Raw genomic sequence first — 18,448 nt, forward strand, 5'->3', positions numbered from 1 at the left:
CTAAGAAGAAGGACACAGCACTCTACGCACTAATGGCTTCACCCCACACTCCAGACATTACTATAGACGGTCTACACAGCCCTGAGCTGCCCTTCTCAGCTCACACCTTTTCCCTCCTCCTCTAGCTAGAGAAAGCCCGATCACCTTCCAAATGCTCTTCCAGCCAGACACAGTGCTGTATGTCTATAACCCCAGCGTAAGGGACACTAAGGCAGGATTGTGAGCTCAAGGTCAGCCAAGGCTATACAGGAAGTCGGACCTTGTCAAAAGAAACCAAGAAGAGGACAGAGAGTCTTCCAGAGGACCCAGGTTCAGTTCCCAGGATGCACACGATGGCTCACAACAATGAGTACCTACAGTTCCAGAGGATCTCACACCTTCTTCTGACCTCTTTGGGCACTGGACACACGCGGTGCTTAGACATACATGCAGTCAAAACATCCATACGTATAAAATAAAAATAAATCTTAATTTTTTAAAAAAAAAAAAGGAAAAATTCTTTAAGGGAGGTTTCTTGGTACCTTCCTTGGTTCTCGGTGAGGTTCCTGCTCTCGTTTGAGCTACCCACCCACCACGTTTCTTGCTTCTCTAAGAGAGACTTGCTGTGTAGTATAGGCTAGCCTCAAGCTGGAAGGCCACCTGCCACAGCTTCCCACTGTTTTGTATGTGGTGCTGGGGACTGAAGCCAGAGCTCTGGGCAAGTTCGACAGGCTGAGGTTATATTCAAGGTTCTAACACTAAGCCACACCTCCAGCCCCAAAGCATGTTTTATAAGCATTTTGTAAAAGCAGAGAGAGAGGCCATGCAGTGAGGATGGTTAAGATGGGCAACTACATACATAACTGTCACACTCCATCAAAGCCAAGTCCCTCCCACAAACTAACTTGGTTTCATGGATCAATTTTTTTTTTCCATTTCACTGAATTCTGCTCTTATCTTTACCCTACTTAATGCTTTAGTTACAGTCCTTCTTGCATGCTAAAATTGTGTATCTTCCAGAGTACCACTTTTTGTTGTTGTATTCAATATGTTCCTATCAGGTACAGGGGCACCCTATTCTCTCTTAAAATAGGGCAGGCCCACCGACTAGGTTCAAAATTGAATCCAGGCCCAGCTCATCCTGGACTATAGGAGGATTTCTGGGGTTTGGAGAAAAGTCAGCATTTCTTAGGAACTTAAGAAATCAGTTCCCATCTACCAAAAGGAGTCATTTCCTTACCCCTGGCAGAAGGGACACACGGCTCCATTGACAACATGTACCTGTGGATGCATATGAAAGTCCACACCAGCTTCCCCAGGCTTCCCTCCTCCCAGATACCCATTTGTTCTCTTCATGACGACCAAGGTTTTCCCCTTGCCCCTGCTCTACTCTCACCACTCTCCCTCATTCTCTATCTCCGGCTCTTCTGCCTTCTCACAGACAGCCCTGACCATGTCCAGTCTGCTTCTTTCTCGCTCTGCTCTGGACTCTCCCGAGTGCCTCTGGATGATTTTTCTCTTACTCATAAGAAAGATCCTAACCATGCCATGAAGCAGACATATCAGCAGTTTCTTTATTGTACCCCTAGCATTCAGTGTTGAACCACAGAAATCTGAACTTTCTATAGAGTTCAGTTCTCAACAGTTTATACTTTCTATACTGATTTTATCTTTTTTTCTTTTTTCTTTCTTTTTTTTTTGATTTTTTCAAGACAGGGTTTCTCTGTGTAACATCCCTAGTTGTCTGAACTAGCTCTTGTGGACCAGGCTGGCCTTGAACTCAAGACATCTGCCTCCAGAGTGAGGAGATTAAAGGTGTGTGCCACCACTGCCTGGCCTGATTTTATCTTTAAAGCCAAGATTACTTAGGGATGCATTTGTACATTGTCAAGTATGACAACATGTCTCTGGTCACTTTCTTATTGTTAATCTCTAAACTATTGAATTATAGACAAAATATATTGTCTGTACGATTTCTATACTGAATGAGATGTCTCTTTTAGCACTTTAAAAGATGGGCAAGTCTTGTAAACATTTTCTGTTCTAAAGTATTCCAGTGCTATAAATGTTGAAAGCTGTGCTAGTTTTGGTGCTAGGACCTGACCCAGTCTTTGAATACATGAAGTATGAACTCTACCCCTGAGCTAGAGCACCACCCCGAAATGCCCAGAGTGTGCATATGTGCACTCATGTGCTCGTGTGCATGTGACTGCACTTGTGTGCACATGCATGTGGTGGCCGGCAAAACATCTTCGACTCCTGTGCTTCAGACACTGTAGCTTTGGGATTTTTGTTGTTGTTTGTTTTTGAGACAGGGTTATTCATTCACTGGTCTGGAGCATACTATGTAAAACAGGCTGGCTGACCAGTGAGCCCAGGGATCTGTCTGTCCCCCTGCCCCCTCACCAATGGCGGTTACAAACATACATCACAATCCCTAGACTGACTAACTTCAGTCCTTCCTTTCTTCCCTCCTTTCCCCCTTCCCTCACTCCCTCCCTTCCTTTCTTTTTAATGAGTTTCTGGGGATTGGACTTGGGTCCTCAAGCACTTTGCTGACTGAGCTACATCTCTAGTTCCTGGTGTCCATTTTTGAGAGAATAATATTTACGTCATTACTATGCTTGCAGTTTTCACACTGTTCTTTGTATTTCTGTTGCATGTTGTAATTGGATAGTGAGATTTATCTATCTATCTATCCATCAACAGATAAATGTTTCTCATAGATTCATGACTCTGATCTGCTACAGCTCCTCTGTACCCAATAGCAATATAAAGCAGTTTTCTTCCCATATAATGCTTTTTTCTTGAATTCTGTTTCATTATGTTGTTTGTTTTTGAGATATAGTCTTGCTATGTTGGCCAAGCTAGACCCCTTGCCTAGGCGTGCCAAGTAGCAACTTACAGACTCATACTGTATTTATACACACACTTTTATCTACATAGGCCTCTTCCACGTTTTCACCTTACCATGCTTTACAAAAGTTACCACTGTGGTGCCCTACCTGATGTCATTTACTGAATTTGCTGAGTTTATCTCTGTTTCTCTCACTGTGAACTCCATAAGAACAAAAGTTTTGTCTTGTGCATCCACTCTGGGCATGCACGTCATCTTTAAAATATTATGGGTGGTTTTAATTTTCTTTGAAGATTCATGAAGCAAATTGAATTTAAATTTAAAACTTTTCGTGGCATTAGGAATAGCAAGATGAGAATGTGAGTCTCATAAAAAGAATATTCTCTTCAAAAAATGTGATCTGTTTATAAAATATCAGTTTATAGAAGTATCAGTTTTGAAGAATATTGCATTTCTGGGCACTGTTTTTTGCTTTAATCACTACATATCTTAAACACTACAGGGAATCATTGAAGGTTTTTTTCCACTTAGTAAATAAGACAATTCAATTTTAGAAATGGGATAAGTATCCAATTTCAGATGAAAATATGAAGGGTTTTTTTTTTTGGTAAGTATCAAATTCTGCCACTTCTGATTAAATTATTTCCTATTTCCCATTTTGAGCAAAAAGTTCATTTCAAAAAAGCAATTGCCCTCGCAGGAGGAAAGAGGGTATCATTTTCACAATTATATACTGCTTGTCTAGAATCAGAAAGCCTCTCTTTGAAGCTGCTGCGGTAAACATATTAGTTAGCCTCCCAGACACCCATCTCCTAAGCTTGCAAAGACTGCCCAGGCTTTGGGACTTACCTCAACCCAGTGCACCTTTACAACTTAGAGATTGCAGAAATACATTCTCCATGTTCCATGTATTTCCTTGATATTCCCAATTAAAGTATAAGAGACTCAAAAGGGAGAAAGAAATTAAAAAAAATCAAACACTATTAACAAAATTATTAACATACTATCTCTGAATTATGGTATCTACTAAGAAAAACAGAAACTTGTATAATGATACACTATACTCTAAAAATCTTTTCGGCAAGACTTTCGGGGTTAGTGTCACTAGAAGGGCAGGCTGCTGAAGCACCACCTGGTGCAGCCCTCAGAGAATCTAGTTCAATTATCTCCTGATGACAGTGACAACTGCTGGGATGGGGACTCCCTTGTGTGCCATCTTTTGGACTACCATTCCAAACCCTTGCTTTAGGAGTGTAATAACGGCTATAACACCAAGGCATCAGAGGCCTTTTCACGTGATCTTCAGCTTTATTTCGTGTGTATTCTAATTCCATCTTCTTTCATTATTCAAATATGAAATGCTCTTAAAGAGAATTTTAAAGAACCAATTCTCAGGGGAATGGAGAAATAGCTTAGAATTTAAGTATACACTGCTCTTGCAGCCAAGCTGAGTTCATTTTCCAGCAGCCACATCAGGTGGCCTGGAACTCCAACTCCAGGGCATTAGGTGCCCTGTTCTGGCCTCTGTAAGCACTGTATTATGTGTATGTGCACATATTCTCACACAGATCCACACATAAACAATCAAAACTAAAAAATAAACTCTTTTTACAAGATGAATATTCAGGCTGGCAAGATGGTTCAGCAGGTAAAGGCACTTGCCACCAAGCCTATGCACTTGAATGGGATCCCCAGGACCTACATGGTAGATGGAGAGAACTTATTCCTATAAATTGTCCTCTGACCTCCACATGCATGCTGTGGTGTGTATGTGTAACTTTAATAAATTCTCTTGGCAATCTGAAGGTAAAAACAGAAACGTTATCATGACAGGTTGGCTCACTCATATATAAATCCAAATTTCCATTTGGATTTAGAACAAAAGTCCTAACATCAAATATATCTAAGTGTGAGACAGGTCAGACCATCAGCTGAAGAGTGACGCTGACCAGGTACATGGAGAACTGGAGAAGCCACGCTCAAGCAGGGCAGCTGTACTGAGCCCAGACAACCATCATCCAGTAGTGACAGCACTCTAAGCACTGGGCCAGACCCTCCACGTTCCAGGCCAAGCTGGAGTACAGTATCTTATGTAAAATCAAGTTTCAAACGTGGGCAACTGAGTTTCAGTTTGGTTTTTTGTTGGGTTTTGTTTGCTTTGTTTTATTGTTTTTTTTTTTTTTTTTTTTTTTTTTGAGAGAGGGTTTCTCTGTGTAGCCTTGGCTGACCTAGAACTCGCTCTGTAGACCAGGGTGGCCTCCAACTCAGAGATCCGCTTGTCTTTATCTCCCAAGTGCTGGATTAAAAGCGTGTGCCACCACTGCCCGGCAAGTTTCAATTTTTTAATACTGAACAGGACACACAGAAGAGTCTATGAGCTGTTGCCGCTGCAGCCTATGGATTAGAAGAGTCTTGGGTGAAGTAGAGTAGACAGAAGCTCGCCTGTTCACTCATGGGGTCCAGCTCCCTCTAGCCATCACATTCTCTCAATAAAGCATTCTCTGAGGACCAATGGAAGCCTCTGCAGAAACAGTTGGCCTGTCAAACCAAGCTCTCTGCTAATGACTCAGTTTGAAAAAACTAGGACAACGAGAAAGGAACTCTTTAAATGCTAGAACTACTGACCTAAGAATGGAGGCAGCATTTAAGCAACTGAAATCTCAAGATTACTATTTCTACAGCATCTAAAAAATGAAAAAGCAGATAGCAGTACAGATTTAAGGGATCTTACTCACTGATGGCAACCATGATGGGATTCAAACAGGCTTGCTCAAAAAAAAAAAAAATCAATCTTTACAAATACATTGAAAGCCAGGTGCTGGTGGTGCATGCCTTTAATCCCAGCACTCGGGAGGTAAAGACAGGCACTTTCTCAGTGAGTTCGAGTCCAGCCTGGTCTACAATAGCTAGTTCCAGGACAGGCACCAAAACTACAGAGAAACCTTGTCTCAAAAGGACCAAACAAAACAAAACAAAACAAAACATTGACGACAACTCCACAGGCAACATGAAGGAGCAAGTGGCACAATTCAAAACTTGTATGGTCCTGCAAACCCCTCCCAGAAGACATAAGCGTCTCAGCTCCAGCTACTCACAAACTCATAGTCTCCATCCTGTGGTATTTTCCAATCTGAAGAATTTTTCAGAGAGCCGGATACATTCTTGCCAAAGCTGTTGATCTGGTTTTCCTTTTCTTTTTGTTCAAAGTATTCAAGGAAAGATGGTTTTGCAGGCTGCATGGTCTCATCTCTTCCTGAAAACCAAGAAAAATAAAAGGTAAAAAAGAACAGTCAGGATGCCCACATGGGCTACAGTCTCCAGGTCAATTCTCTCTCTGGAATGAAGTTTAAAATTTAAATTAAAGACTTTACAGAAGTCTTTAATAAAGCTAAAAAGAAAGAAAAAATTCTCACTTAAAATACTTCTTATGGAATTAAACAGATTCTGAAGTCTCCTGTAATAGATGCAAATGTTTCCCCAGAGTTCTTATTTCTAAACAGAAAGGTTTGAGTACTTCAATGATTCTGAGAAATCAATAATAACTACATTATTGTTGTTCTTTTTATTATTATTGGTTTCCTATAGCAAATAATTTTTGAAATAGACTAAAAATACTTGTAGCCATCATATTCATTACTCTCTATAACACTGTAGCAGACAGAGGATGATACAGGAAGAGACTCCTTAATAAGCTCATGTTCTAGTTGAAAGGAGGAGACAAATATACTTGAAAACAACTCTTCCATTTGTGAAATATTTCATAAGGTTCTTCTGGTCATGAGGACCAAGACCAAAGCCCTGTATATAGCAGGCACATGTTTTCCCCTTAACTATACCCCAACCTTATATAACTTTTTCTTTTCTCTTCTCTTTATTTATTCATTTGAGGCAAGGTCTCATGCTGTAGCCCTGGCTAGCCTGAAATTCACTATGCAGACTAGGCTAGACCCAAATTCAGAGATTCTCTAACCTCTGCCTTTCAAGAGCTAGGATGAAAGGCACATGCCACTAAGTGTGGCCCACAAATAACTTTTAAAATATTATTTATGAATAATTTAAATGGGGCACATCATATGTATGGCATAAACTGAACTCTGTAAAATTATATACACAGGAGAAAAAGACCAAAATAGTAAATAAACCTCTCAGACATTTGTCTTCTTTCTCATCATCAACCATTCCAATCAATCCCAGGTTTGCCTACTGCTGGGTACTGCCCACTTACCATGTTGCTACTTCCTTCCTAAGGGGGAGTGGATATAGGATTTACTAAGACCTGCCAATCACCCAAGAACATGATGTACTGTTTTATGTGTTCTATGTAGACATTAGGTGTTTATGCTTGGTTTGTTAACTGTTAAAGTTCATTTTTTGCATACCAAAGTACTACAAGAACTGCAATAGAACAAACTATGAAAACAAAACACTGGATTCACTGAAGAGACAGGAAGCTCTATGCTCAGTCCCTTCCTCTGGGAACTCAATGGGAAGGACTGGCTTGAGACAGCTGCACACTGACCTTTCCCCTAATCCTACACATGAACAAAGAGTATCAGAAAACCTAGTGCCAACCAGCCTGGAGACTGCCGAGCTGACACAGTCAGAACATGGTAACCATACAAAATACCCTAAATCCACTGGGCAGCTAACCAGACTAGAAAATGCAGAAAATCCAAACTACTACATAGCTGTTTGGGGAAGGATTACATTGGATAAGTATCTCACACCCAAAACAAAAAACTTCCAAATGGATAAACAAGAGCTGCAAACAGAAACTATAAACTCTAGAGGAAAATATAAGAATGCATTTAAAGCCCAACTGCAGGAAAGGTTTTCCAAATGAGACAAAAAATATTTATATATAAAATAGGCTACTTCATGTGTGTGAAGGAAGCAGCATAAATTTTAAATTTACAAATGGCATAAGACACATACAAGACAAATTATGGAAAGAAAATATTTGTAACAAATACCATAAAATGTTTTGCCAGTCAGTGGTAATGAACACCTTTAATCCCAGAACTCAGCAGGCAGAGACAGGTGGATCTCTATGAGTTTAAGGCCAGTCTGGCCTACAGAATGAGTTCCAGGACAGTTAAGGCTACACAGAGAAACTCTGTCCCCAAAAAAAAAAAAAAAAAAAAAAAAAAAAAAAAAAACAGAGAGTGAAAGTTTATGGATTTGAGGGGATAAGAAACTAATATGCATTTTTAAAATATTTTAAATATTATTTTTTTGAAATATTTATTTATTTATTTATTTATTGTGTATACAATATTCTGTCTGTATGCCTGAAAGCCAGAAGAGGGCGCCAGACCTCTTTACAGATGGTTGTGAGCCACCATGTGGTTGCTGGGAATTGAACTCAGGACCTTTGGAAGAGCAGGCAATGCTCTTAACCACTGAGCCATCTCTCCAACCCTTAAATATTATTTTTTAACTCAAAGGAGACCCTGAAAAGGAAGTAGACAGTGTTTGACTTAAGACTGGTAGCAAACAGGCCGGCACATACCTTGGTGTGAGATCCTCTTAGGAGCAACCAACAGCAGTGTTTGATGTGGCCAACCTGACACCCCCAACTCATCCTTCTTGAGAAAAGTTGAATCTGGGCCCTAATAACTGGGGAAATTCCATCTAGCTGAGGTGTCTGTAGCATGTCTCCTGCAACTTTATAAACGCTAATGGGTGTGATTTTTTTCATAAATGCTCAAACACTTACTAAACTGGGCTATTTGGAGGTCTAATAAATTACTAGTGCAATAAACTAAGATTACTCTAACCAATTAAAGACTCACTTTTTAAAAACTAATGGGCATTTAAGAGGTACCGAGGGGAAAACCACCACTACCAATCTGAGGACCAAACTATGACACCAAACACATTACCGCATGGGCTACACATTACAGCGTGGATTCCAGGCCAGGCTGTGCTACAGTGACACTCTGTTTCAAAGTAAATACATAAAGTTTAAGTCAGGGATGAGACTTTTTGTGGTTTAATTTTAAATCATCCCCTAAGAATGTCTACCAGAAGAATATAGCATGTCCACTTCTATCACTGCTTAGATGAAAAAGTGGCAACATTTGCTTTCCTCATATTTCAATTATTTGCTTGACAACAACAGCCCTTCACAACTTCTTAAAAGATTCCTAATATTTTTAGAGCTACAACAACTATTCTTTGTATCTTTCAACAACTAAGAAGCATAAATAAGAAATTCTAACAACGTCTTTGCTTTCATCGTGTGCCACCAATGCCAGGGACCTGATTATCCCTGCCATGAACCACCGTTCTGAGACCCCTCAAAACTATGTTTAGGATTAGACAATTCTTTTAATCTAACCATATATTCAGACATAAACTGGAAATTTTTTTTTTAGGAATTTAGTTATAGCTGAACAATCAGTAAAAACTTACATGCACCAAATTACCAAAGAGCTAAAGATGATATCAGGTTATTGGAGAGGGTCATCTGGGGGTGTGGTGTTCCTGGGAATCAAACCCAGGGCCTTGTGCATGCCAGGCAAGCAGTCTACCGACTGAGCTACACCCCTAGCCCCCCAAACACGATTTTGGAAATAGCACAACAGACTAATTCCCAGCCTGGGGTTTTATAATGTGCACATTTTACTACATTTTTTATTATTATTATTGAAAGAGATAGCCCTTATCCCAGAAGGTGCAATGATTTAAACTTCTGGTCCTGACTATACATAGCCAGCAGACATTCAAAATCTTCTGGATTCAGTGTTAATAAATTTCAGTGAGCTTCCCAGTAGTAAAACACCATATGGAAGGGCACTAGTCAGCAGCTGTCTTAGATGAAGCCTTAACACAAGCCAGCCCAGCTGCTATTGTACTAACTGACCACAGATCTGAGCCAAACGAACCAGACCAAAAGAAATATCTAAGTGCAAATTTGCTAACCTATAGAATCATGCTTTAAATAAAATACTGTGTTTGGGGTTTTCCTGCGACTTTTATCCCTACTTCCTGACTACCACAGAAGGTACGAACAAAGAAGATTTGTACATACTAGACACCTGCCCAGTGCCACACTTAGCATGAATGATTTTCATCAAATCCTTGCAGAATCTTTTGGAGGATTGTGACTCCTGCTTTGCAAATGAGACATTTGCCTGAGATTTTATAGCTCTGACAAGGACCAATGTGAATGTCAGTCATCAGGTTTTTAAGCCTGGTGAGCTGTACCTCATATAGTGAGCTCTCTAAAACCAAAATGAAGATTCTTGGCATGTTAGCACTGCCGTTAAGCTGGGTGAGGAAAGAGCGAGTGAACGGAATTTTCCCAGGACCCTTCTCTTTGAACCATTCTTTCAGCAGCCTTGAGCTAGATGATCAAGTGCTGAGAAGCAGCCTGTCAGAGTTGAAAAGCAGAAGAGGATCACTCCCAGTGATGAAAGGCTAGGCTGTCCTGTCTCCCACTCGCAGGCCTACAGCTGCTCAGGGGATGTTTTGTTTCAATGTGAACAAGAGTATTTTTTCAGATGTATCACAGGAAATGAACACATTCAGATGGATGATAATACAGGAAACCTGAAGCCAGAGGGAGAATGGACTGGACAAACCATTAAAACAGCCACATCTTGCTTTGATTCTTTCATCCGATGCAGGACATCAATGTACTCGTACACTATGGCCTCCTTCTCTGTAAGCCCCACTTATCGACTGAATGGACAACCTGTCTAAACACAAAGGCAAAGGAGGGAAACAACGAGCACCTGTGCCTTGTCCCTGTCTTCCTTCGAAAAGTGTTACAGAAAAGCAAAAGATATGAGCCAAGCCTGTGTTATTAACTACACACAGGAAACTTATTCAGCAATAAAAACTTGAGAGACTAAGGCTGGGGAGATGGCTCAGTTGGTAAAGTGCTTACTACAGAAGCGTGAAGACATGAGCTCAGATCCTCAGCACCCACGTAAGAAAGATGGGTACAGCAGCACCAATCACCAATCTGTATCCCAACACAGGACAGGAGAACAGGCAGATCCCTGCAGCTCACTAGCCAGCTAGCTGAGTCAAACCCATGAGCTCAGTAAGTAAAAGTAAGAGAGAAACCAAGGCAGAATCCTAGTGTTAACCTCTGGCCTACTTACACACACACACACACACACACACACACACACACACACACACACACACGCACACGCAGACAAGCATGTTCACATATATCAATGAAAGTTTATTATATATTATATATAATGTATTGTCACGAGCCATTTCCCCCCTAAAAATCATTACAGAGGAACCAGGACCCTGGGGAGTCTGCAGTGAACTTCACACCCATAATTATGTTCTATTGACAAAATCTGCCCCACACCCAATTAACTGTCGATTGCGTTGGGTGGGTTACACAGTCTAGGGATTGTAACCCACTCTGCAATCAGTTATTCCAGGGTCACGGAGGGGCACTACTTGGAAGGGAATGAGCTAAGACAGAAGAAGGAGGACAAGGAGATTTGTCAAAGCCTCCGTTTATTAGGGACGGGTTACAGTTTATATATGGTAAGGAATGGGGGGCAGGGCACAGGATCTCGCCCCGTGGTCCCGGTCACGTAGGCCAGGTTACAATCGGACAGACAGGTAGGCCAAGAAGTCACAAGTTGCCACACCTGGTTCCCTGGATAGCTGGAATGTGAGGCGGGTTCCGCTAACAGATTAACAGTTAATTGGGTGTGGGGCAGATTTTGTCAATAGAACATAATAATGGGTGTGAGGTTCTCTGCAGACTCCCCAGGGTCCTGGTTCCTCTGTAATGATTTTTAGGGGGGAAATGGCTCGTGACAATGTATCAAATTATTATATGTACTATATATAACATTGATAAACACTGAAACATGGATAAACCTTGAAAGAATTATACAAAACAAAAAATGCCAGACCAAAAGAGAAATATACTGTCTGAATCCATTTACATTAAATATCCAGAACAGGCAAATCCATAGAGACAGAAAGTAGATAAATGGTTGATTGTGGAAGGGGAAGAAGTAACTGACAATGGAATGAGTATTTCTTTGGAAGTGATCAAAGTGTCTGGAATTTAGAAGTCATTATTCTTATAATACTTTGTCAATATACTAAAAAGAAAATCTATAAAACTGAATGCTTTTTTAAATTTTTATGAGTTCTCTATCTGCATCTACACCTTTACACCAGAAGAGGGCATCAGACCCCATTATAGATGAGCCACCATGTGGTTGCTGAGAATTGAACTCAAGACCTCTGGAAGAGCAGCAGCCAGTGCTATTAACCTCTGAGCCATCATCTCTCCAGCCCCTGAAATGTATGCTTTAAAATAGTAAACTTTACGAATTATATCCCAGTTTAAAATAACAAAACTTTAAAAATTAAATACTGGTGGTGGTTGCAAAACTGCAAACATACTAAAAATCACTGTATACTCTAAATGAGAAAACTCCATAAATTTATGACCCATAAAATGGTACATAAACTATGTTAATAATTCAATCTTGAAATAAATCAAAAAGACCTTCCTTTATGATGTGCTCTTATTCTGGGTTTCTAAGAACTATAAAATAATGCCGGGATGGGCATGCAATAAATGAGTTTAACCAAAAATTGGAGCCTACATATCCTTTGGAGTAACATCTATCAGACCTCAAACTTGATGACCCTCCCATCCCAAGCCCTCACTGTCAAACTAACTAACCCACAATGGTCAACCTAGCCTTTCCTTAATTCCCACAATAGTTGTTTTTATCTAAATAGTAATTAATTCTGCTCAAAGTAAGGAACTGGGCACAAGCCTATATTTTCTTCTGGGCTCCATGCATAAATATTTGCAAGACAAAAACTCCAGCAATGCCTCAGTGTTTCCCTCTGTTTTAAAATAATGTGCTATAATGTAAACGCATCATAGTGGGTTTGATTTGTTTTTTTAAATCTAACATTTATTGTATTGTGGTTTCTGGGTTTTGTTTTTGTTAAGGGGCATCTATGAGTTTCAGATGTATCAAGTCACTGAATCACATAAAGTCTATGTAACCATAAACTTTAAAATGTTCTTGAAACCACTAAGAACCACAGGCTGTGAGATGCCCTGGAGCCCAGAAAAACGTTCTTCCTAGTAAACAGCCTGAGCAGATGCATCTGTATGATCTGAACTGCTTTTTAGACAGTGGCTCGCAAGCCACCTGATGCCAATGAGCTGCTTATGGATTACAGGAGAGATCTAGCTCTAAATTCTAAGGCCTCCCAGCTAGAGCACTAGGGACAGCCACCGGAAAAGGATGATCCACACCTTGGTATTACAAGAATCTCCTGAGACAGTGTCTCACCTTTCCAGCCAGAGTGTCTTCGAACACCCCTTAACAACAGTGTCAAGTTCAAACTTCATATGTGGGTCCTCAAAGTCCTTTTAAAAGCTGAGCAATGCCCACATCTGCGTTGGCCAACCTCAATATTCAATATACACCGCCACCTTTCTGGCTGTGCACCTGCCTGGAGTAGTCTCTGCTGGCCGTCGTAATTAAAGTCTTGACCATTCTTCTCACAAACCCTTCAACCTTTTCTGTAACTCACCAGCCTTTCATCGAGTTTTTGTGATCTTCATATGCAGAGGGCCTCTCTCCTCAGCTAATCACTGCCAAGTGCCAGGATCTGGGTATGTTCTACACATGCGCAGGACTGGAAAGCACAGTGGCAGCATGTACACTCTAGGTCGTGGTACTGAGGCACCATCTCACGTTTAACCTGTGAGTTCTTTGTCAGCAGCAAATGTGCCAGTTGGTCTCTGTGCATTACAGATACCATTTTTAACAAATACTGAAATTGTCATCTCTTAGGAGAGACATATTTACAGAAAATCATCTACTTTCCCTTATAGATTGGAGAGTATATCTCCACTTCTTTCTAAGCAAGAGTCTTAAGGCACTGGAGGTACAGTACCATTGGACCAAGCTGATCTACCCGCACCTCGTACACCAACAGCCAAAGCCGAGCTTCTGGGCTCACTCCCCTTTCCTCTCGCTACTATTGCACCACTGCCCTCTTTCGGGAAATCTTGGCTCTCCTTTGACCAACATAACCACACTGGAGTAACTGATATCCAAAAAATACAGCCTTGAGGCCATCGCCCAGGTCACATGGAGACCTGGTCTTTCACATCCTCGCATGTGGTCTGGCTGGGCTCTCTGAATGAATATTCAGGCACCAAGAGTCTGTGTTTTCTGGCTCATCCCAAAGAAATGAAGAATGTTAACGGTTTCCAAAGATAAAAGTGAGCCCGACATGTGGACACAATAAGAGTAACTGCACAAACAATTAGGAGTTAGTCTCCATTCTGCAAGGATGACCTTGAGCTATTTGTGAAACTGTGAGAAAAGTTTAAGTGCCAAGATGTCTACTTTTCTATTGTAAAGCTCACCCAGGAGGGAGCGTCTCATAAAAAAGCAATTCCCCGGGAGATTGCCTTTCAGGGATGGGAATGAAGGTGGCCAGTAATGAATGCCAGTGCTAAAATGAGGGTTAGAAGCCTCATAAAAGAAGAAGGCTCGTGGGACCCAAAGGCCGGCCTTCTTTAAATCTGCCATCTTGTGTATTGAATTGTTTAACTAGTTCTTAAAATAGCTATCATCTTATCATCTTACTGCCAGGGAATCAATCTCTCTCTCTTTCCCTCTCTGAATAAATGCTATTATAGTACTTTCATCTTTGAGCATTTAGACACTAAGTGTTATACATGTAGCACCTTATATTAATTAGTTTGGCAAAACTACAAAATTAAACTTTTTGTGCCCTATTTTTCTAAAAGTTTAAGAAACTGAGGGTCAAAAGGGGAACGGCCTCCCTAAGGAGGCCCCACCTAGGACACCAGAAATATACTCCAAGCCAAAGGCTGATTCCAAAACTCACTCCACGGTTTTTCTTTCATCCTCCCTCCTTCAGAAACGCAGCAGCAGCGCAAGTAAATGCTACAGCTTTTCACTCTGCTGCATGTAACAGCTCGGCTATCCAGAACCTTCTGTGGTGCCAATTCAGAAGGGCAGGTACATGCAAGCACTGAGTTCTCGCTGATGCGTTTTGAGGTGATCAGAAACTAGACAATGAAGCTTCTGTTGTAAAAGGGGTGCTAAGACACGTGCAGGGCTGACATTCTAATTACCATGATTGCTGGTGCTACATCCAAGACAGACGGATGAGGACAACACAAGGACTCCCTTCAGACAGCGCAGGTGGAAAGACATGGGCTGCAAGTCAAGAGTCCCTCTCTTATGCAGCTGACTGTGTGCCTGACAGTGCGGGAATGAGACCTTTTCAACAAGAGCCCGGCCTGTGGCTCTAAAGGAGGAAACACAGCAACAACAGATGCCTCAGACACAGACACAGCGCCTCCTGAACTTAGCCAGGCCGCTATGCTTTGGAGATCTGTCTCAAAGAGACATAGTGTAGCTATGTCTCTAGGGGACAAGTTAGAATACTGGGAATTAAGTGCAAATTTTAAGAAGAAATCACCTCACTCCCCTCACTTCACAGGGTCTGACTGGAAAGGCCTAAGCCAAGGACTAGAACACAGCAAATACTATTTCACCTTCTACCTCCACCGCAAATCAGCCTGGAGAGGAGGAGAGAGCAGCTTAGATGCACGTCCTGGACAGGCGCCACCGAGCACTGAGAGGGAGAAGCACTGGTGTCAAGTCTTCAGCAGACAGGAATCCATTACCTTCCAGACCTGTCATTTCCTCGTACAGGGCAAAAGCACGAAACTGCTAAGCTATATGGTTGTACAAAACAGACCAATACCCTTCTTTCAAATTTTTCTGTTATTGCTGTTTACTTTTGTCTCTGAACAATCAAGTAGCAAAAATTGGTGGAGAATGAGCTATTTAAAGGTAATTAACAAATTAAGCTTACTAGATATAAATTCCTGTAACAAACAACTAGAAAACACACACTCTTGGGTTGGCAAGATGACCCACTAGGTAAAGGTACTTGCTATGCAAGCCTATTGACCTAAGCTGAATTCTCAGAACCTAAAAGAGTTGTCCTCTAATTTCCACACATGGCTTACGGCACACACACACAGAGCTTTTAAACATTTTCAAAAGAAGAAAATACGATCTTGTTTAAGCACACAGAGACTATTTGACAAAAATCCACAACAAATATGCCAAGCCACAAATGTCTCAAAAAGTACCAAAGACTATTACCATGTAGACCATGTTTTCAACCTCAATTCTCCGTAATTGAAATGGGCAGTTTTAAAATTTCACACGTGTAGTTTTAAAAAAAAGAAGTGCTTCTGAATAATTTGTAGGCATAGTGGCACATGCTTATAATTCCAGAATTCAAGAAGTAGAGGCAAGGGGACTTTGAATTTGAGGCCAGCCTGGGTTACAGGGCAAGTTCCAGGCTGCTGGTGGGAGATACACAGTGAATGAAACTCTGTTTCTAACCGACAAAGTGGTTATCTGAGGTCGGGATGCAGCTCCACCAAGACCGCCTGCGCAGTGTGATGAGGTCCCTGAAGTCAATGCCTGGCACCACAGGGTGAACGAGAAGGAAACAAAGACCACATACACCACATAGATAACGGAGTGATACTGAACTAGAGCTAAGGGAAAAGCTACTGGTAATCAGACTCGTAAGCAAGAAAATCAAACAGGGTTACACCAGCTCTAACTGTACTAGAAATCTGAGTGAATCAGAAAAAAGGGCACATGGATAAAAAAGGGAAAAAACTAAAGTTATAATTCACAGACAAGACCTTCTCTGTAAAAAATAAAAAAGGAAACTTACAAATTTCAAATCTCATAGGATAATGAATAAAGCAACCACCGAAAAACATCAACAAATCATCTATAAAAGTAAAACAAAAAACAAAACCCCAGCATTGAAAACAGAAGATCTGGAGCCCAATGAAAAGACACTTGCCACAAGCCTCATGTCGATGCCCAGACCCACATGGTGGGGAAGAGAGCCAACTACTACAAGTTGTCCTCTGACTTCCACATGTGTGCATGTACACACATACACATAATAAACAAAAGGATAATTTTTGAAAATAAATTTAGTTGCTTAATAGACTACTTTAATGTGGTAGGCTGGCTGAGGAGGCAGCTCAATCAGTTAAGTGCTTGCCAAGCAAGGACAAGAACCTGAGCTGAATCCCTGGAACTCACATGAAACAGCCAGGCACTGTGCAGGTATGTGACCTCAGGAGAGACCACAGAATCCCTAGGCTCAGGGGCCAACCAGCCTGGCCTACTGGCTGAATTCTAGGCCAATGAGAGAATCAGTCTTAAAACAACAAGATGGGGCTGGAGAGACGGCTCAACGGTTAAGAGCATGTTCTATTCTTTCAGAGGATCCATGTTTGGTCCTTATATCAGGTGACTTAAAACCAAACACCTGTACCTCCAGCTCCAGGGGATCCAAGTCGCTGACTTCCTGGGTCATCTGTACAAATGCACATACCCACACATATACACTTAATTTCAAATACTAAAAATAAAATATTTTTAAAAGGAACAGTACCTGAGGTTGACCTCTGACCTACACACGAGCAAACACACACAGAAGAACTGCTAGGCATGAGAGTACACACCCACAGTTGCAGTGCTCACGAGGTCTGAAGCAGGAGGATTGAAAGCTGACACTAGCGTGAGCTATATAAAAAGGCCTCCTCAAAAAAAAAAATACAGACAGACACACACACATACTGATATAGAGCATGTCTATGAATAAAGTTTCTACAGATATGACAGATAAACCAAGTAACTGTTTGTTGACAGAATTTATACTGAAGAGACACTAACTCTGCCTTACTAAATAATCTATGCATTCAGAGCAATCAAGTAAAATCCCGGTGGTATTCTGCAAAATTTGATACACTGATCCTGATATTGACATGAGATTTTTTTAAGGAGCAATCTGTAGTGTAAAGAAAAGTAAGAAGGAGGGCTGGAGAGATGGCTCAGTGGTTAAGAGTATTGCCTGCTCTTCCAAAGGTCCTGAGTTCAATTCCCAGCAACCACATGATGGCTCACAACCATCTGTAATGAGGCCTGGTGCGCTCTTCTGGCCTGCAGACATACATACACAGACAGAATATTGTATACATAATAAATAAATATTTTAAAAAAAGAAAAGTAAGAAGGAACAAGGAATCTATTTTAGATAATGGGCACAGAAGACATGGAAAGGTGACTGACCACACAATTGGATGTGGTGGAGAAATAAGGTTTTCAAATGGAAAGAACAGAGCAGATGACTGTAGCTCACAGTATAAACAAAAAGAAACTCATGATATATAAAGAACAACTGTGAATAGTAAAACTTTACAACTATTGTTGAAACATATACTAACTTTACGATATCTAGGTAAAAAGATATTTCTTAAAGAACACAAAAATTATACAGTATGAGAAAATTCAGAACAATCTGATGTCATGAAAACTACAGTTATTAAGAATGGTTGCCAAGGCCGGGCAGTGGTGGCGCACACCTTTAATCCCAGCACTCAGGAGGCAGAGGCAGGCGGATCTCTGTGGGTTTGAGGCCAGCCTGGTCTACAAGAGCTAGTTCCAAGACAGGCTCCAAAAAGCTACAGAGAAACCCTGTCTCGAAAAA

At 41.1% G+C, this 18,448-nt stretch overlaps 1 protein-coding gene across 2 annotated transcripts in view; it reads right to left on the minus strand.

The window, feature by feature from the left end:
- Stk4 (serine/threonine kinase 4) overlaps positions 1–18,448 on the minus strand; it is an 89,216-nt gene that overhangs the window by 33,860 nt on the left and 36,908 nt on the right. For both annotated transcript variants that reach the window (XM_050151021.1, XM_050151022.1), the window contains one exon: positions 5,932–6,089. In XM_050151021.1, the coding sequence (XP_050006978.1) occupies positions 5,932–6,089 (158 nt within the window). The remainder of the gene's footprint in view (positions 1–5,931; positions 6,090–18,448) is intronic.

This window comes from Alexandromys fortis, unplaced genomic scaffold, assembly GCF_014885135.2.
Source record: "Alexandromys fortis isolate MF-2015 unplaced genomic scaffold, M_Fortis_MF-2015_v1.1 scaffold_27, whole genome shotgun sequence".
In the NCBI taxonomy this organism is placed as follows: Eukaryota; Metazoa; Chordata; class Mammalia; order Rodentia; family Cricetidae; genus Alexandromys; species Alexandromys fortis.